General features: G+C 39.8%; 1 protein-coding gene across 1 annotated transcript in view; it reads right to left on the reverse strand.

The window, feature by feature from the left end:
• scml4 (Scm polycomb group protein like 4) overlaps positions 1-20,726 on the reverse strand; it is an 89,254-nt gene that overhangs the window by 63,180 nt on the left and 5,348 nt on the right. Inside the window, exon 3 of the mRNA XM_069887517.1 lies at positions 18,906-19,035. Coding sequence (XP_069743618.1) covers positions 18,906-19,035 — 130 coding nt within the window. The remainder of the gene's footprint in view (positions 1-18,905; positions 19,036-20,726) is intronic.

The raw sequence follows: 20,726 nt of genomic DNA on the forward strand, positions 1-20,726 counted from the left end.
CCATTCACTCCTCTCTCTCCATGACCCCCTCAATGCAGGTGCTGCTACCGGGAGCCATCAGGGCAGCCGTTGGGGCAGCAGGAGCTGTTGGGGCAGTGTGAGCTGTCAGGAGGCAGCCAGTGCGGGCTGTGACAGCCTCACTGGGCTGCTTCAGCCTTTGGGGCTGCTCTCTACAGCTCAAAATGAAGCAGAGCAATGGCCGTCTTCCCTACCCATAATCCCCCACACAGCTGGAACTGTTCTGGGTGACGCTACGGCACCAGTCGCCCCACCTCCATCGGCTCCAGAGGGCGCTATGAATGGGATGCTGGAGCAGCCTTTTAGGGCTGCTGTCTGAAAGGTAAGTATTAAGTTTTAAGGCCTGACATGAAATGGCCTTCTGGCTAAAGAAATTCCTCCACATCTCTGCTATAAGCAGATGCCCTTCAATCCTGAAGTTGTGCCCTCTTGTCCTAGACTCTCCCACCTTGAGAAACAACCTTTCTACATTTACTCTGTCCGCACCTTTCATGACTTCACAGCCAGGAACTTGTTCTCCAGAATGCAGAGGTCATGTGTACTTTATCCATTCCCAAACAGTAGAGGAGGACAATTTCGGTGGATTTCAGAGTTTCCAATAGGCTTTTGTGCATTTCACATTTGTACTAATTTCTGTTCTAATACTTGCTGGTGTAAACAGTTTAGAAGTTCATTCCTGATTAAAGAATATTTTACAGGTGTCCGCATGTCTGGCCAATATCTTTCCTTTGTCCTAATTGGCAATGATTTACCCTGGGCTGACTTCCATTGTGATTGAACTCACAACTCTTTGACTAAATGACTCAATATTGATTGCCCAATCCAGCAATGGAACAAAAAGACTAGTGGAAAAAGTCAAGGCTTGCAAATATGAAAGAGAAACACTACAAAGTGACATTGATTATAGGGTTGGCTGAACATGCTAAAGAGAAGGTGTACACTATTGACAAAAGCTCCTTTCACACTGGCACTTGCAACCAGGAACTTAGCAGCAATTTACTGGTTCACCTATCGGTGTGAACACTCCCAAACCAGTATGGGGGGGGTAGGTGATATCAGAGCTGAGCCATTTTAAATCAGCTCCAGTATGAACGGGCAACCAGATATGCCAGGTCCCATTAATGATGCGTTGATGACATTCTTGCATATGTGCGTGCAACCTCCTGGGGGGGGGGGGGGGGGGGGAGGCAGGTAGTGTTGGATTTTTCTGATTTACCATTAATCAAAAAAATATAATGCTGCCAAACTGGGGGGGACTGGGAGGTGCAAGAACTCCTCTCGATAAGGGCCAAGGAGGAAATCTCCAAACATATAATGGGCACTGTTAAAGAAGACGGACCCTGTTAGATGAAAGGGTTGCCTGTAGGCTCAGGGACCTAGATTTGAGGGAGTTGGTCTGTGGGTTTGTCCTCAGTTGGAACAGTCTGCAGTAGAATTTGCCATGCTCTTTTATAAATTGTGCACATATATCTTATTAAACTGTGTTCTTCCCCCATGTTCTTTCATAAATTGTGCATGTGTGCTTTATTCTCGCTACAATTTCACTGCCCTGCTCCTACGTAATACGTCACTCAGGAAGTCACCACTGGAGGTTAGGCTCTCCCCTTCCCCTTAGCTCCGTGATATCGGGTAGGTAATGGGAAAGGGTGCAAGGAACCGGTTTTTCTTGGTCCAGTGTGAACTCCCCTACCAGTATTCAAAACGGGCCGATCACACGCCTATTTAGCGGGTTTCCAATATGAAAAGGATTTTAGGTGGACACATGAATGCAGGGGTATGGATCGTGCACAAATAGAGGAGGTTTTGTTTAATTAGGTGTCATGTTTGGTGCAGACACACGGGCCAAAGGGTCTGTTCCTATGTTGTACCGTTTTATGCTGCATATATTCCACATGACCATAACTACAGTTTGCACTGCACTTGTCCAGGCATCTGGAGAGCCCTATTACAGTCTTGGTGCTGGTAGATGGGATGTGAAGTCCTTACTGTAGTATGCTCAGCAAACAGCTGCTCGGAATCCATTGTGGCCTTCTCCCAGGTACTGTTCCCTCTAAGCTGTGTGCGTGCAGTGCATCAAAGAAATTAACGTTCAGACAAAAGTTTAGTTCCCTTAAATAATTATCTCGAAACAATTTCAAGTTTACATTTGCTCAAGCATTCAGTGCGCACATACTTCTGTTACAGGAAAAAAATTAGCACAACTTAAGATCTTTGCGCACATTGACTACTAAAAAATTAGAGAGAACATTGCTCCCAGAGGGTCTGTGGGACCTTCCATGCTGATTATTGTCTGAAGGGCTTGTCATCAAAAGTGTTTTACTGAAGGAACTTCTTCACGAATAGCAGGTTGTGGGGCAAAGTCCAACTGAAATGGAACACTGCAGAAATATCAAGGCCAAGCTCTCCCATCGGCACATATGGAACAGGAAGAACCTCAGCATGGTGGTTGAGGACTTCAGTTCCGTTCACAGCCAGAGGGAGCTGCACATAAATTGGGCATCAGGACAAAGGCAATGTTGATTCCACTCCTGAATGGTATCCCATTGTACATGCTCCATCTTGGATCCCCAGACAAAACGTCTGCCACGGCAGAGGCCACACCTGCGGCATGTGCAACACCTCATACCTTGATGACCAGGTTCTTGCCTGCAATCGAGAGGGAATGTTACTCCCTTGTTTCCAACTTTTGACACAGCTTGCCCATCCACTCCAAACAAGTGACTATCATGGACACACACCTCCTCATTTGTCAGGAAGGCGCAACAGCTTCCTGAGAAAACTGAAGCGGGCAAGGCTACTAGCCACCATTCTGTCAACTTTCTACAAGAGCTCTTTCGAGAGTATCCCAGCTGCTCTATTACAGTATGTACGGTTGCTGTAGAGAATTGGACTGAAGGTCAAACCACAGGACCATAAGAGTGGCTGAAGGAATCATTGTGGTCTCCCTCCCAACCCCCCCCCCCCCCCCCCCCCCACCATCGACATGATCAATTGGGATTGTTGTCTGAAGAGGGCAGGCAAAATTGTTGAGAATTCCTTAGAACATCCTGTACACAGCATCTTTCAGCTACTCAGTTCAGGGAAGAGATACAGGAGTTTTAGAGCGAGCACCACCAGGCTGGGAAACAGCTTCTTCCCACGGGAAGTGAAAATGCTGAACGACCAAGGGAATTGCTTACACTAACTTTCTGAAACTGTAATATTTACTGCCAGGGGTGGTGATTGAGGCTGGAACGTGAAGGGCATTTAAGAGAATCTTAGGCACATGGTAGGGAGGGAGGGTTTAGTATTTTATTTTTAGCTGTAATATATAGGCTGGCACACATCAAGGGCTGAAGGGTCTGTACTGTGCTGTCCTATTGAAGCGATATTTATTTATTTAGGTGTTTGGCACACTTACATCGTTGTGCAGGGTATTCAGATAATGAGAGAGGGGAGCCATTTAAGAGATTCCTGCATTAAATCAAGAGGGAGAGGAAACTGGAACACCTGGCAAAAATCGACGCAGGTCATGAGAAGAATGTGCAAACTCCTCACAGACGGTGCCAGATTCATACCTTGGTTGATTGCTGGCGCTGGTAATGGTGTTGGGCTAACCACGTCATGGTGATTGCGTCACCTTCTCTGTGAAGCAGTCATTTAGTTGTTTTTATCTCTATTTCTCTCCTACCGACTGCATTAAAAAAAATTATGATTTCTTTATAAATGTGCTGTGGCCCTCAGGGGAGCCATATGGTCCCCCCATTGAGAATGGCTAATATAGTTGATATATTAGTCATTAATTAAATCAGAAAGATAATGGCTGGGTGCAATTATGAATGAATGACTGTCTTAGCTGAGTGTACAGTATTGAGTGGGGTTTAATTCTGCACAAAGGTGGAAACCAGCTGTGAGATGCTGTCAAGATGGAGCAAATAAAATCAGAGGTTACAAGAAGCACAAGGCTGGATGTTAAAGAGAAATGAGAAGCTTTGCTACCTCAAAGATCAGAAGTCCCATTCAGTCTGTTGTTTCCATTGTACCTTGAAGGCCAGCTTCTGTAATCAATGTTTAGCTGCAACCAATCAGAATTGAGAAGGATGGACGCTTGCACAGTGAATTTATGACATTAGGGCTAATTGCAAAGCAGGTCTTGTCCAAGATTATTAAAGATACTTCAATTCAGTAAACAACATGAGATTACCAGAGCACTGGGCAAGTTGAGTGAGGAATGCTGTGTGCATACAAGATGGGCTTCACACACACCAATCCATGATCCAAGAAGGCAAGTTGAACAAAGGGGTGAAAAGACGTTGAGGTGGATAAGGAGAAAATCCTTCTTCGTTGTGTGGAGACAGGAAGGATATCAGAGGAGCAATGAAGTCCAAAATTGTAGGTTCGGATTGGTGTGAAAACGGTGAAGTTGGTATTAAGGAAAATGAGTCATGAAAGCATCACCTGCAGAAAATAATGCAAACCTTCAGCAACAAAAACGCTCACTACAGGCACTCATTTAATCTGCAAGCTAAATTTTGCTATTAGCCAGATCCAAAATAGGAACTAACTACTACCACATTCCAGGGAGAGGAGAAGGGAAAAATGCAAGACTCTGGGAATCTCTGATCCATAATTTTAATCAGCAGTCCTGAGGACTGGAAGGCTTAAGCGACAAGGAGAGACTGGAAATTTGGGGATTTTTCTCCCTGGACAGAAGGCGAAAGGGGTGACCACTTAGAGGTTTCTAAAATCAGGGTAGGGTGGATGGTCACAGTTTTTTTCCCCCAGGGTAAGGGATGTCTAAAACTAGAGGGTATAGTTTTAAGATGAATGATTTGAAAGGAACTGAGTGGGATTTTGTTCACACAGATGGTGGGTATATGGAAAGAGCTGCCTGAGGTCATGGTAGAGGCAGGCGCAATACCCCATTGAAAAGACACTTGGGCAGGCTCAGAGGGATATGGGCCAAATGAGCAAATGGAACTAACTCAGGTTTATATCTTAGATGGTGTGGATGAATTGGGCTGAAGATCTTGTATCCATGTTCTATGAATGATTCTATGCCTCCTGGTTAAGAATTCTCAAAGGTTCCTCAGCCTCTGCATGAAGCAAGTTTTCCTTAACTCATTCGGTGTTTCCCTGCTCCTTGTTCTCAAAGTGTGCCCATTGGACCTGGTCAGGGCAACACCTTCCTTACATCTGGCCTGTCAATTTTATGTTTCCAAGAGATTGTGTTACACTAGGAGGGGCTGAACTTGGAGAATTGAGATCAGTTGCGGCAACTGCACTGCAGGAAAAATGTAATTCAGCTACAGAACAGATTTATAAGGATTTTGACTGGATTGGAGAACTTGAGTTATCGGGAGAGATTGGATAACTGGGTTTGCTTTCCCTGAAGCAATGGAGGCCTGGAGGTGACACTTTAGAGGTATTGTGGTGGCCTATCTGACAGCACTACCTTTTGCAAGTGGCAATAAATGACACTGGAGACAGTATAGTCAGGAATCAGTTCCTTTATTGTGCTTAACCACAGCTTTTATAGTTCCCTCTGCGCGTTTCACGCTGAGCCTTCTGGGATGCAGTAGTGATGTCACTTTCCAGCCTCAGGTGTCGGGTGCCATAAAAAGCACAGGCTCTTATTCACGCACTTTTCCTAATTGCTGGTGCCTGGCTTGTAGCTGGAGGACTGGGACATCGTTGGAGGGTATGAGCTCTAGTAATGCGCTTGCTTAACTGTTGTGGCTGCACGTGATTCTGTTGTTCGCGTGGGGCTCCCACTACACCATATAAATTTTATGAGAGATATGAATAAGGTAGATAGCCAGAGTCTGTTTCCCATGGTAGGGGTGTCTAAAACAAGAGGGCAGGAGTTTAGGTTGAGGTTAGGGGGAGGTTTAATGGAGATCTGATGGGTAAGTATTTCATGTATCTGGAATGAGCAACTGGAGGAGGTAAAGGCAGGAATAGTAACAATGTTACAGAGGTACTGGAATGAGAGGGACATAGAGGGATGTGCAGGAAAAATACAGGGATTAGTATAGATTCAAGATTCTTTTAGTGTCATATAATACAATAAATTGCATTTTGTTTACTGTCAGGCAGAGAAAGATTCGCCATCAGCAGAAATTGCCCGGCACCCTTTACAGTCAGAGAAGGAGAAACAAAAGAGAGTCCCTCCAGAATCACTGAGCGTCCATGGATTCACCACCAGCGATCCCGCAGCCTTCGCAGCCACACAGACTTCAGACCAAACATTCAGCAACCTGAGCTCCAGATCCAAACCTCTGACATGATCAGGAAGCCTTCAGCATCCAAGGCCACTTGGAAGCCCTTCCTGCCCTCAGCACCCTCTTTCATCCCAGATCCAATACCTGGTTCCCCTTTAGCCAGTCTCGAGCAGTCCATAGTCTAATGTGACTGCAAATCGCCAGCACCCCATAGCCTGCAGGGGTTCCTCACCTCGAGTCGCCAACAGCAGAGCTCCTCCCTTGTCCACCGCCATAGTTCCCATTTTATTAGGGTTGTCTCCTCTGCTTCTCCCAGTTATTTGGTGCCCTCCACCAGCCCTCTGCTTCCTGAAGTTGCTGATAAAGGGCACCACCATCTTGGGCCCAGACATTGTGGTCACAAGAATTTGATATAAAATAACATTGACTTCTTTCACAGGCCATTTAAATCCTGCACGGAGCTATTGGTAGATGGACTGGGCAGTAGAACCCTGTGGTGGAGCGCTGTATCTCTGCTCCCTGCTCTCCATGTCTCCCAGTGACAACACTGCCATTTTAGTAGCTCTGGTAGTACCAGCTCTGAGACCCATGTCTATCTCCTCCCATTCATTTGAACTTGCTGCATTCCATTCATGACAAATTCATCTTTCTTGGAGAAGGATTCCCCTTGACCATGATGGACCATGATTTCCCTTTACCTTTTCTCAAATATTTCCCTCACCTCTTCTCCTGGACATTTCATCACCGCCTGGTTTGGAAGCTGTTCCACCTCAGACTACAAGACCCTGAAGAGAATAGTGAAGTCAGCGGAAAAGATCACTGGGGACTCTCTTCCTTCCATGACGTACACACGTTGCACATGGAAAGCAATAAACATTGTGAAGGACTCCACACACCCCTCATGTAAACTGTTCTCCCTTCTGCCATCTGGTAGGAGGAACTGTAGCATTTGGGTCCTTGCATCCAAATTGGGCAACTGTTTCTTCCCCCAAGCCATCAGGCTCCTGAATTCCCAGAACATATGTAGATAGTGCACCATGGACTTTTATTGTATATATCTTAATATTTTAATTATTTTTGTAAATCTGCTCTGTGGTCTTGAAGAAATGCTATCTCACCTTTACCATGCAATACATGATTTGAATGGCAAATAAAGGTGACGACTTGAAGAACAGCTTCTGTACACAATGCAATATCCTTCCAATTTCTGCTGACTACAATAAATTCTCCCACCAAGCACATAATCCCCTTCTCTCACTTTTTGGGCTATCAAAGGGATTACTCCCTTCACGACCCCTTGGACCACTCTTACGTCCTCAATCCCCACTCCCCGTCTCGTGGCTCTTATCCATGCAACCACAGGAGATGTAACACCTTTCCTTTCTCATCGTTCCCCTCCCACCATTTATGGGCTCCAGTATTATTTCCAAGTGAAGCCACGATTCAATGGAGCTTCTTTCTGCCTATATGCTGCATTTTGTGGTCTCCTCTACAAATAAAAATGAGGCCAATTACTTTAAGGAGCTTCTGCTTTCAGTGACTCTAAATTTCAACAAAACACAAAAAAAAGAGCAGGAGTAGGTCATCAGGTTACCTCAAGCCTGCTCCGCCATTCAATATGATTATGGTTGAACCATAGAACATGACAACACCAAAAACAGGCCCTTCATCCCTTCTAGTCTGCGCTGAACTATTATTCTGCCTTGTCCCTCTGACCTGCACCCAGTCCATATCCCTCCCATCCATGTACCTGTCCATTTTTTTCTTAAATGTTGAAATTGAGGCCCCCATTCACCACTTCATCTGGCAGCTTGTTCCACACTCCCACTATTCTCTGCATGAAGAGAATAATTTCCCCTTTCATCTTTAACCCATGTCGTCTGGTTTGTATCACCTAACCTCAGTTTGTATCTCACCTAACCTTTGAGTGGATTTACCTCAGGACTCAATTCCTCCCCCTGAGCCAGATGCCAATCCCATGATCTTTAAAACGCGTGTCTCCCACAACTTTAAATGCTTCCATAAATCTACCTCCATAACTCTCTGGGATAGAGAATTCCAAAGATTCACTACCCTCAATGAAAAGGAGTTTGCAAGTACCTTGGTTTGAAATGACCTGCCCTATAACTTGTAATTATCCCCTATTGCTGGAGACTCTTCCATTTGTGAAAACATCTCAGCATCTACCCTGAATGTTCCACTAAGATCCACCCCACTCTTCCCATTATTTTATACTCCAATTAATACAGAACCAAGCTGTTTAGCCTCTCTTGATAGAGTAATCCTTTCATGCCAGGGATGACCTTGGTGAATCTCCATTGGACCACTTGCAATCCTTTCTCAGTTAAAGGGGCTAAAACTGTGGCAGTATTCCTTGTGTGTTCTCACTGTATATAATTGGAACAAATCCCACTATTTCTAAACTCCAGCAGCTCTGTTATAAAGGCCAATGTGCCATTTGACACGCTGCACCTGTTAACCTCATGTGATGCATGTTCAAGGACACCTAGATGCCTTTGCACAATCTCTCCACTTAGAGAGTAGCCTACCTTTAGATTCCTCATACCAAAGTGCATGAGGTCACACTTAACTATGTAAAACTCCACTTTCCAAGGTTATTTTTGAAAATTTTATTTATTAGTATCTTTCATACATTTCAAATTAATTTGCAATAACATTACATAATAGAAACTAAATAATTTTCAATTTTCACCCCACCTTCCACCATCCCTAACCCTTACAGATAGTAAAAAAAAGAAAAGAAAGAACATAATAATTAAACCACATTGATAATACCATAATACATTTCTTGATGAAAGTACCATATTTTAAGGTGGGGGGGGGGTGGTTGGATTAGAAGGTCTGGATTAGTCTATATTCATAAATCTCATATAAAGTCCCCATATTTGACAAAATCTATCATAATCATCTTTCATATTAAAAGTATTTTTTTCTTAAGGGAGTCAATATTTTATTTCATTAAACCATTCTTCTAATTTAACGTTATTTTCCAATTTCCACATTTTAGCTACACACTTTTCTGCTATTGCTGTTGTTAGACTCAAAAATCTATTTTTATATTTATCTAATTCCAACTTAATGACTTCATCATATATATTATCCAACAAAAAAATTATTGGATCTACTTTAACCTTCACTTTTAATATCTTCTCTTTCATAACACATAATTCTTCCCAGAAATCTTTTACCTTTTCACACAACCATACTGAATGCAAGAAATTACCAATCTCTTTTGTACATCTAAAACATTGAGTAGAAAATTTTAAATTAAATGTATTCAATTTATAGGGTGTATAATACATTTGATGTAAAAAATTAGATTGAACCATTTTATATCTAGCATTGATTGCATTAGTTACACTATCTCGACACAGTTTCATCCATATTTCTTCTTGAATTTGTATATTTAAATCCTGTTCCCACTTCAGTTTAGTTTTATACAAATCTTTCTTTTCCTTTATTTGTAATTTATTATACATAGAAGTTATAGATCTTTGAATAATAAAGGTATCTGTTATAGCATATTCAAATTGACTATGCTCTGGAAGTCTCAAGTTCATTCCTATTTTTCCTTCGAATATGATCATAATTGATAATATTGTATTTTGTAATATCCCACATTTCTCCTTTAATTGATCAAATGTCATAAAAATTGAACCCCTAAAACAATCTCGTATTTTCAGTATACCTCTTTCATACCAATTGTCAAATAAAGAATTATTCATTGTAAACAGAAGAAGGTGATTTTGTTTTAAAGTCAATTGACCCAACTGATAATTCCTTATACCTCTTTCCACATGTATCCTGTTCCATATTTGAAACAAATGTTTTAAAATTGATATTTCTTTTCTACCTTTAAAAATTTATAATTCCATTTGTACAATATTTGGTCTGGACTTTCTTCACCTATATTATTCATCTCAATATCTACCCAAGATACTTTTTCTTCCCTTTGAATCCAAGAAGACAAAAATCTCAATTGAGCTGCCTTATAATAACTTTTAAAATTTGGTAATCTCAAACCTCCTTGATCTTTTTACAATGTCAACTTCTCCATACTTATCCTTCCCAATTTTCCTTTCCATAAAAACTCACTAATATTCTTATTAAATCATTTAAAAAAACATTTCAGGTACCTGAATAGGTAATATTTCCTTTTCTAATCTAATTTAATTCCATTAAATAATCCTTTTTTTAATTTTATCATAATAACTAATTATCTGCCTTTAAAGTATCCCATATAACAAATTTATTATTTTCTGAGTCTTCATTATTTTCCATAAAAAGCTTAATTTGTTTTCTTACAAAATCACAAAAATCTTTCCTCTTCATCAATACCTTATTTAATCTCCACCTGTATCCACTAATTTTTTCTTCCTCAGATAATATTGACATTAACAAAGGGGAATGGTCTGAGATAGTTCTGCCAAATATTCCACCTGTTGTATTCTAGATTGAACTTGAGCTGTCAATAAAATCATGTCAATTCATGAATATATCTTATGTCAAAAAGAATAAAATGAATAATCTCTTTCATTCGTAAGCACTTTTCTCCAAATATTGATCAATCCCGTATCTACCATTAATTACTTTACTTCTTTAGACACTTTATTATCTCCTACATATTTTCCCAATCTATCCATTTATGAATTTAATGTTAAATTAAAATCTCCTCCCATCAAAATTTTACCATTGGCATTTGATAGTTTTATAAAAACATTGCATAAATTTACTATCTCCTACATTAGGAGCAGATAAATACAACAATGTCCAATTTTCTGAGTATACTTGACGTTCTAGCTTAACATATCTTCCCGCCACATCCTTTTCTACATTTAAAATGTTTACTGGTAGATTTTTATTTACAATATTGCAACTCCTCGAGCCTTTGAATTAAATGAGGCTGCTCCTACTGTACCCACCCAATTCCTTTGTAATTTATCAAATTCCTTCTCCACTTTTTCTTATATCTATATTCTTTTTTCATAAATACCAATATCTTTTAACATTTTATTATTTTGTATCCCATTAACATTAAAACTCATAAAATTAATCTTCAATCAAATGAAACCCCTACTCATCCAGCCTTTATCCTCCAAATCAACATAACAAAGGCATTATTCTTTATTAGATCTATTATACTAATAAATGTGTGGAAAAAGAAAAATTAAGAAACAAGAAATGATAGAATACCCCAAAAAAAGATGCACGCAAAAAACATACCCTTTTTATCATCCTTATTTATAGGAGTGGTTGTCCAGCCTACAGCCACACACATGATTCGGTGGCAACCAGCAAACATTCCCTCCCCCCCCCCCCCGCCAAATCTCGCACTAACCAGCCTTTACATATATCTTCAGTTACTTAATATTGTCATAACTCCCTACCCTTCCAATTAAAGAAAAGTCAAATAAACACATAATCTTCCAGTTTTACTGTCAAACCAAACAGTATACCTCCTCCTCCCTTACTGCCCATCTTCACAGGCAAGCATTCAGCAAAAACTTTGGCTTCATCAGGATCTGAAAATAATTTGTGCTTATCATCAAGAAAAATTTTCAATGCAGCAGGATATCTCAAAACAAATGCATATTTCTTCTTCCACAAAACATTTTTAACTACATTAAATTCCTTTCTCTTTTTCAACAGTTCAAAACTTATATCTGGATAAAAGAAGATCTTGTTTCCATTGTAAATCATTGGGTTCATCTTAGCCTTCACTTGCTTTGCTGCAAGTTCCAACACTTTCTTTCTCACCTCATAGCAAAGGAAAATGGACGAGGGTTTTGACCTTCTTGTGGTTTTGGTCTTAAAGCTCTATGCGCTCTCTCAATTTCAATATCTCCTTTCAATTCTTCCATTCTCAATACTTGCGGTATCCAACTGTAAAAATGTCTTCATATCCTGACCTTCATCACCTTCTTTCAGCCCCACAATCTTGATGTTATTTCTTCTACTGTAATTTTCCAAAGTGTCCATTTTCTGGCTAAAACGTTCCTTCATTATTTTTGATTCTGCTTGCAAATTTTTCACCCGGTCTTTTAGTTGCTGTATTTCCAATTCATTTCCTTTTATTCTTTCTTCCATAACTTCTAATTTATTTTCCATTTGTTTTACAGTATTCTGCACCTGACCTGTCACATCCTGGTTTCTGTCGCTTTATCATATATGACTAAGAGTCTGTTGCAGTGATTCTTGAAGATTACCCATATACATTTTAACCTCCGAAGCCAATAATAATGTTTCTTTACCAACCTCCCTGAATCCTTATTCTGTGTCCGATTCAACTTCTACCTCTATTAGCTCTTCACTTGGTTCTCCCCCAGAGCTGCCAGATTCAGGATATATATATATGTATATATATTTTTTTTTAAAGAAGTGCCCCCATTTTTTTACTTCTCTGCACAGGCATGACTCCTCGTGCCAGCACAGAAGATGTTCCTCTTCAGTTATCAGCGGCCATTATCAGGGGAGTTGCCCTTTTCTTTTTCTGGCTCCAGCATTGTAATATCAAATGTTTCCTTCTTTGGTGGCATCTTGTTCTTTTCTCCAACTCTTCCTACGGTTTCTTTCACTGTTCTTTTAAAGTTTTCTATACTTTTTTGACTTTTTAAAAACTTTTTCGGGAAGGGTAGGGATTACATTATGAACTCCATGTCATCAGGTGACATGCCCCCTCCCATCCAATTTCCAAGTTTGACAAGTATTCACTTACTCATTGAGTCTCTCTTTATCCTATATCCACTACATGCTGATTTAATTCACCATCCCATTCTCACCTTGATTTTTCTTTCTGTGACCTTCTGAACTTTTGCAACAAAGGCCAAAGACTGCCCAAGCACTTGACAGTCTTCCAAACTCAGCTTCTTCACCTTCATGCGACTTGGTCTTTCTTTCTGTTCCTTTTGGGACTGGCAATTAATTTAGTTCAATTTTTCCATTACTCTTAGGGTTGTCTACCTGCTGAGTATGTTCCATGGCCTTGCTATTTGCAATACATGTCAGAACCAAGTAAGCATCATCCAAACATAATGGCTCATGGCAGATGAAAGCCAATTCCTTGCAATATTGCACAGTTTTTAGTTCATGACAGTAAAGGAATCTTGAATCTGTTGTTCTATCTTCCATGTCAAGTCAGTTGGTCTCACCATATCAGAGATATTCCCTTTATTCTGCTCATCCCTCTTCCACCTCCATTTCTTTTGAAAACTAACTTGTTTTCGCTCGATCTCAGATCTGATGAAGGTCCATTTATTTTTCTTAAGACCCTGTCTGACCTGCAAAGTTTCCAGCATTTTAGAGTCATTGAAAGATACAGCGATACAGAAAGAGGCCTTTCTCATAAGAGCCCATGTTGACCATCCACTACCCATTTACACTAATCCTACATTAATCTCATTTTTCTATTCTCCCCACATTATCATCCACTTCTCCCAATTCTACCATTCTCACAGGGAGAAATTAACAGGGGCCAGTTACAATACCAATCCGCATATCCACAATCTACATATCTTTTGAGCTGTGGGAGGAAACCAGAGCGCTCGAGGGAAACCTACACAGCACAGGAAGAACATGCAAATTTCACAAAGGCAGTGACAGTGGGTCATGAATGAACTAGGGCCTATGGAGCGGTGAGGCAGCAGCTCAATGGGGTCGACGAGATCTGTTTTTATCCAGTTGTTAGACAGAATTTACGTTCATATGTTCGGATTTTCCTCCTCCAACTCCCCTCATTGACCTTTTGACTAGAAGCGTCATGCACAATTTATGCACACAGCAACCCTGATCTCACCCTGAAACAGATCCTGTGTCAGATCCACCCCCTTGCACCCCTTTCCATAACTTAAGGCCAACTTGTTTTCTCTTTTTTTTTTCTAGTTTTGCCAAAGGACCTTCAACCAGAAATACTATCTCGATTTCTCTCCATAGATGCTGCCTGAACTATTGAATGTTTACAGGATTTTCTGATTTTATTTCAGCTTTCCAGCTTCTGCAGTTTAAGAATTTGCATCTTTCTCACAATAATCAGGCCCACGTAATATTTTTCCTCCTAACCATTCCTCAAACCTGCATGTTGGCTTTCACTGAATTGTACACAAGCACACCCATCTTCCTTTGAACACCGGTGAAATCTCACCATTCAACAAAATACTCTGCTTCTCTGTTATGTTCACCCTCTTACCTGTTTCCATTCTATTTAAACTTCCATGTCTCACCCTCTCACTCAGACTATCTATTTGTAACCTCTTCACACCCTCCTCTGTGGTCACAATCCCATTAGCAGAGTTCTTAGAAAGTTGATACTTAGTTTGCTCAGCCAAGTCATTGATATGGATCGTGAATAGATGGGGACCAAGAACCAATCCCTTAGAAATCAAAGCTTGCCGTCATGAGGAGGAACCAATGTTTACTCCTACAATCCACGTTCTACTCAATGACCATTTCTCAATCCAGGTTAGCATGTTATGTGCTCCAATCTTGTATTTTATTGAAAGCATTCTGTAAATCCATATACGACACAACCACTTGTTCCTTTATCTATGTTAAGAGTCACATCCGCAAGGAACTTCTGCAAATTGATCAAGCCTGATTTTCTTTTCATAAATCCTGCTCAACTCAATATATTTTTTCCTACATTAGAGGTTCCTTCCCATGAAGACAAGCCTTTGATATTGGGATCACTTCTGTTACTGAACCTTAGAAGTTAATTACCAGAGAGTTCATAATCTCTCAGAATCAGAATTTATTGTCAAGAATGTGTCATGAAATTCATTGATTTGTGGCAGCATTACAGTGCAAACATTTCTATAAATCACATTTCAAAAATAAATAAAATAGTGCAGAAAAAATGAAAAAGACAAAGTAAGGGTAGTGTCTATGGTTCATGGATCATTCAGTAATCTGATGGCAGCAGGGAAGAAGCCGTCCTTGTGCCACTGAATGCTTGTGTTTCAGCTTCTGTACCTTTTTCCTGATGGTAGCAGAGTGAAGCGGGCATGGCCTGGATGGTGGGAGTCCTTAAGGATAGAGGCTGCTTTCTTTAGACTCCACCTCATGTAGATAATCTCAATGGAGTGAAGACTGGTGCCATGTAAATCATGGGAACCTTGGGATGTTTCAATTTTGAAACTGTTATGGAATAAGTTGATAAAATTATGATAAAATATATCTTAAAAGGGTAAGATTGTGAGGTTTAGTTATCAGGTCACATGTCACAAACAAATGTCTCATTTGCCATGCAAGAGCTATGCAAGGGTAGGCTTTGAGTCTGCAGTTGACTTTGCAAAGACAATGGGAAGTGCTTGTGAGAGTTTCACAAGTAGGTGTTAATGGATCAGCATGTTTGAACAGTGTCCAGGTTCAAGAACTGAGAAGTCTTTTGCTGCTAGACTGGGACCAGAGTTTAAAATTTCTAGTTGAGGTTTGTTGTCCTAAGAGGGGCCACATGGTTTTGCAAACTTAGAGAAACTATCCATTGTTTGGGAGAGAATTCTGCAGCAGTTTGTGGTGAAGGCTACAAGTTGGCAGACCTGCTGCACGACGCCATTTCAAGACGGGTTTTGAGTTCTGAGTTCAGCCTATTCTAAATCTCTGAGTCCATTGCAGAGGTTGTGGCTGGTTACTGAGTTTCTTCTGAAATAAGGGAAAAAGAACTCCTTGTGGTATCTCTTTAATTTTTCAGGAGTTAAATATAACTGATTTATAAAATTATAATGAACTAATCTATATCTCACATTAACAATCTTGTCATACATCTTTACATAAATTTTTCCAATCTTCCTGACTTATGCAAATCTATCTGAGGCATTTTATTCTGCAATAACAAATACATTTCTGATACATATTTTTTTTAATTTCCGGCTTCCATAAGTAGAATTTCAAATTTTGACTGCTGTGGTAACTTTAAAGCATGTCCAAAATTATCCAATAATGAAGCTCTAACTTGATAATAACAAAAAAGGATACTTTGTGGTATTCATATTTTTCTTTCGTTCTTTGAAAGGAAATAAAATGACCAAGTTCATAGCAATCTTGTACAGTCTTAACTCCTTTCTGATCCCATATTTTCAAAAGTTGATTATTACTGAAGAGGGCGCACAAAATCAGTGAACCGGTGCGGACTCGAAAGGCCGACATGGCCTGTTTCCGCTCCGTATATGGTTATATGGTTATATGGTAACCTGGATGAAGAGGATATCTTTTGGAAAAACCCAAGAGGGAGCAAGTTTCTTCAACAAGCACTTCAGTGGCAAATTGAAGGAGATCAGTTTGCGTGTGTCCAACAAACAACGAATATCTCTCTGAAACCTTCCTGATGGTAACAACTTAAATTAAAGCACCAGAGCCTGGTGAATATATTATCTGTTCAATTCTGTACACAGAATGGAAGATTGCCTGATACCAGTGAACTTGGAGAAGTGAAAAGTGAATGATTGGTCAGTGAAAAAGAACTTTCCTGAACACATAAACATTATACACATGACTTACAATTAGAAGGGAGCTAAGTTAAGTTAATAGTAATAAATTAAGTATTGATCTTATTATTATGTATGAAAGAAAATAAAACCAGTTTTGTTTAAGCAGCCGTTATCTTGGTGAATTTCTGTTGCTGTTGGGGTTTTTTAATCCTTTGGGGTCATAATGAAACTGATCAGCTTCTCGTGAGTATGTGAGGCCAGCTCTTCCATCCCAAGAATCAACTGTGTAAAGTTTCTGTGAACTGCAAGGCAAGTTTAGAGCCTACTCTTCATATGGAAAATACTACAATTTCTTTAATCTTGTTTGCTAGTGATATCTTGTGGCCCTCTTTGCCTTTCATATTACTTTTTGAAATGCTCCCTCACACTCTCCATAATCCTGAACAGCCTCACCTGTCTTCAGTAGTCTGCAGCTGCCATTGTAGCAACAGAGAAAGAGAGAGTGCAGAAGAGATTCTGCACCAGGATGTTTGAGAAATTAGATAGGCTGGATTTATTCTCACAGGAAAATAAGAGAACATGTAGAGGTTTACAAAATTATTAAGGTCATAGCTAGCATAGACAGTCAGAAGTCTTCTCCTGGGTCAGGGGAGTCTAGAACTAGAGGGAAGACATTTAAAGGAGATCTGAGGGGTAAGCTTTTCAGACTGAGGGTGTGAAGAAGGTGGAGGTCTGTAATAACCCAGCAAAGTCATTGCCCATTTGTTTCTTATTTCTGAGTTCTCTCCATGTAGCTTCATTTGAGGACCCTTCCAGGACATCATCCCTTATTACTGGAGCACCACAGTAAATTTCAGACTCAAGTTCTTAAGTGTTTGTACACTACTGTGATGACCTTTTTACTAGAAAACATTGTGAAGATATAATTAAGATGTTATTTACCTTGCACTACCTTACATTTTGGAATCCTGCCTGAAATGTGGCTTACAGTTCATTCTGAAACAGGAACACTTGCAAAATGTCCTCCTTTACAATATTCATCTGACCCTGCTTCCTTCCAGGTAAAGAATTCCAAATCACAACTTCTGTCTAACTTGTGATGAGTTGTGATAAAAGGTCATTGATACGATACATTAGTTTTGTTTCACTCTCCACAGACACTGCCTGGCGTGCTGAGTCTTACCATCACTTTCTGATTTTATCAAGATATTCTTTTATTCTCATGATCACCTTGACAGTCCCACGAGTGAAGTCCCTGCTCTCTCCGTTCCTTCCCCAAAAATGCTTTAAGGTTTGATAGCCTTCTGTTAAATTTCTGCCCTAATAAGCACCATTCCTGTTTCTCTTGTCTGTTCTCATGATGGACTTCTTTCATTTCTGGACCCTTGTAAAGACTTTAATCTCCTCCATAAAGTGTGTGATCAGAAATGGCCACAATACTTGAACTACACAGCAATTCATAACCATTTGTCCTTGCTTTTGTATTTTATGGTTCTATAAATCAAACTACAGTGAAACCCTGTTAACCAGAACTCAAGCGTCCGATAGCCTCAAGAAACCAGCAAAAAAAAATTGTGGAAAATAAATAGGTAAAAAATACGGAAATTCAAAATCGGTGTGCCTGGCCATTAATTCACCAATCTACGCAATGCACAAACTCAAATAATCAGAAAATTCAATTATCTGGCATTTACCAATGCCCATAGGTGTCAGATCTCAGGGGCTTTACTGTAATTCATTAATATCATTCAGAAAAGGTCCCACTACATCTAATCCATCTGGGCCATATACAAATCCAGGTCCACTCAATCCAACCAGGTTGACCATTAATACATAAGAGAAGGTTAGGGACAAGTCTCATTCTCACCCTCAGCACAATTTCTTCATGAGCAAGAGTTCAGCTGCCAACATCACAATGCAGAACCAACCATGCAAGCAAATCTTCCATGAATTCCCAACTTGCAGGGAGCTCAACATTCATGTGAAGAAAAAAACCTAAGTGAATTAATTAAAAGACCCAATCCATCAACAATTAAAATACATTTAGAAGTTTCTAAAAATTTCATGGGGTTGCTAATTTTACTGACTACGTTAAGTGCTTGATTTAAGGACACAATGCATTAATTCCTGGGCTCTGATCACCACACTGGCTGTGTATTAATGAATGGTAATTTCATCTGAAATCAATCCCACCCTTTAAGCTGTCCTTGGTGCCCCAGAGATGTCAGTTTGATTCTCCTCCTACCTGTCAGTGCTTGGGAGATCGCTGAAGTGGGAACAGTCGCTGCGTCCTGAGGTACAGTGCTGGTGTCTGGCTCTGGAGTGCTTAAGGTGGGCGAGATGGGTGGAGGATTTTGTGGAATACGGGGCTTCCTCTGCCATAACAAGAAAGAATTTGAAATGACCAGCAAAATTTAAAAAAATACTCCAATGGCTTTTGCCTGCAATTATCATATTTTTGCAGATGTTTTCAACTTACTGGTGAAGGAACAAATAATTTTACAGAAAGAACTTGCAATTACATAGCACCATTAAAAACTTTAAGGCATCCCAAAACGTTTTATGGAGACTGAAGTAATTTTGAGGTGCAGACTAGTAAAAGGAAACAATAGATTGCTTTTCACTAATAATTAGGTCAATTGCAGCATGCTGTTATAACACTTACAGCTTTAGGACTCACAGTCTTGCAACACTTACCCTAAGTACCTACTACTTAAAAGATTGTCAGCTCGTATGACAAATGTTCATGATAAATTATGGAGGTCAGTGAGATAAAATATACATTTGTATTATTTACATTCAACAAATGAGATTTTCTCTTGATAAGTCACGAAATTCAAAGTTGTCGTGGTCACCATTTCTCTTGGGATGGAAATTGTATGTGGGACTCCAGAAAGTAATACATTTTACAGATTAGGTGAAATGGTAGAGTGATGTAACCTATTCAGTTTTGGTCTGGCCTCAAAGCAAAGTATTTAATTCCTGTACGACAGCGTTTAAAATATTCTCGTCATCTACTTTTATGCATTGTAAATTTAAAATATATTTAAATTTTGATATTTGGCTGAAGAGTACAAAATAAAGACTCAGGATTCAAGACCATTTGATGATTGGGAACAAAGATTTTTCTCCCCACCCCCTGCCTGGATCTGCAAAGGTGTGTAAAATATGATTGAATAAATCCAGCAGAGATTATGTGCTGTCCTTGCAATCTGAAACACTGTACCTGTTCTTAATCTCTTGATGTTGCCTAGTTCTACAGTGATAGGCCAAATTCATTATTCTATACAATAAATGCACTACACATATATGTTCATTCATCAGAGACTATTGGACCATTTTCGAACTGTAACATCCCAAGTTTATGCCAGCACTTGGATCCAATTCAACTTTAAATATTTATCGTGCTCCCCTTCACATGTACAGTTGAATTATATCCATCATATTCTCTGACAATACATTCCAGATTATAAATACCTGGTGCATGAAAATGTTTTTTCTTCACATCACCACCCAATCTTTTGCCAATCATTTTAAACCTATGAGTATAGTGTCTAAATAAGATTTATATTTTCATTTGAACCCTATAGGAGAGATTGCGAGCTCCCTTTCTCCCATCCAAAGATACACTTTACATTTGCACTGCATTACAACGCTTAGTTTGGCAATTCCTTCTGCGGGAGAAAACCTATCATGGAAGCAAGGATTTCTTGGAGCACTCATAGGGATAAAGATAGAACTTAACTAAAGTCATCTTTTGTGGATGAACTTTGGCTGCTCACTGTCCTTCCCTCTGCATGTTAGTCTCTACCAGATCAAAAGGCTTTCCCAAAATGTTCATTTGGAGTACAGAAAAAAACCCTATTGAAATAGGGAGTGGCTTTCCCATTTCATTATCCTATACTTTACAAGAAATACGTTAACAAGCTCTAGATTATGGCAGTCAATATGCTGATTTTAAATGGAGTTTTGTTTGCTCAATGTGCTGGAAAGACTTAGTTTCAAGATATTACTTCTATCCCAGTTATCCAGAGGCAGAAAGAGAGATGGTGTGAGGGAAAACTGA

This window comes from Narcine bancroftii, chromosome 6, assembly GCF_036971445.1.
Source record: "Narcine bancroftii isolate sNarBan1 chromosome 6, sNarBan1.hap1, whole genome shotgun sequence".
Lineage (NCBI taxonomy): Eukaryota > Metazoa > Chordata > Chondrichthyes > Torpediniformes > Narcinidae > Narcine > Narcine bancroftii.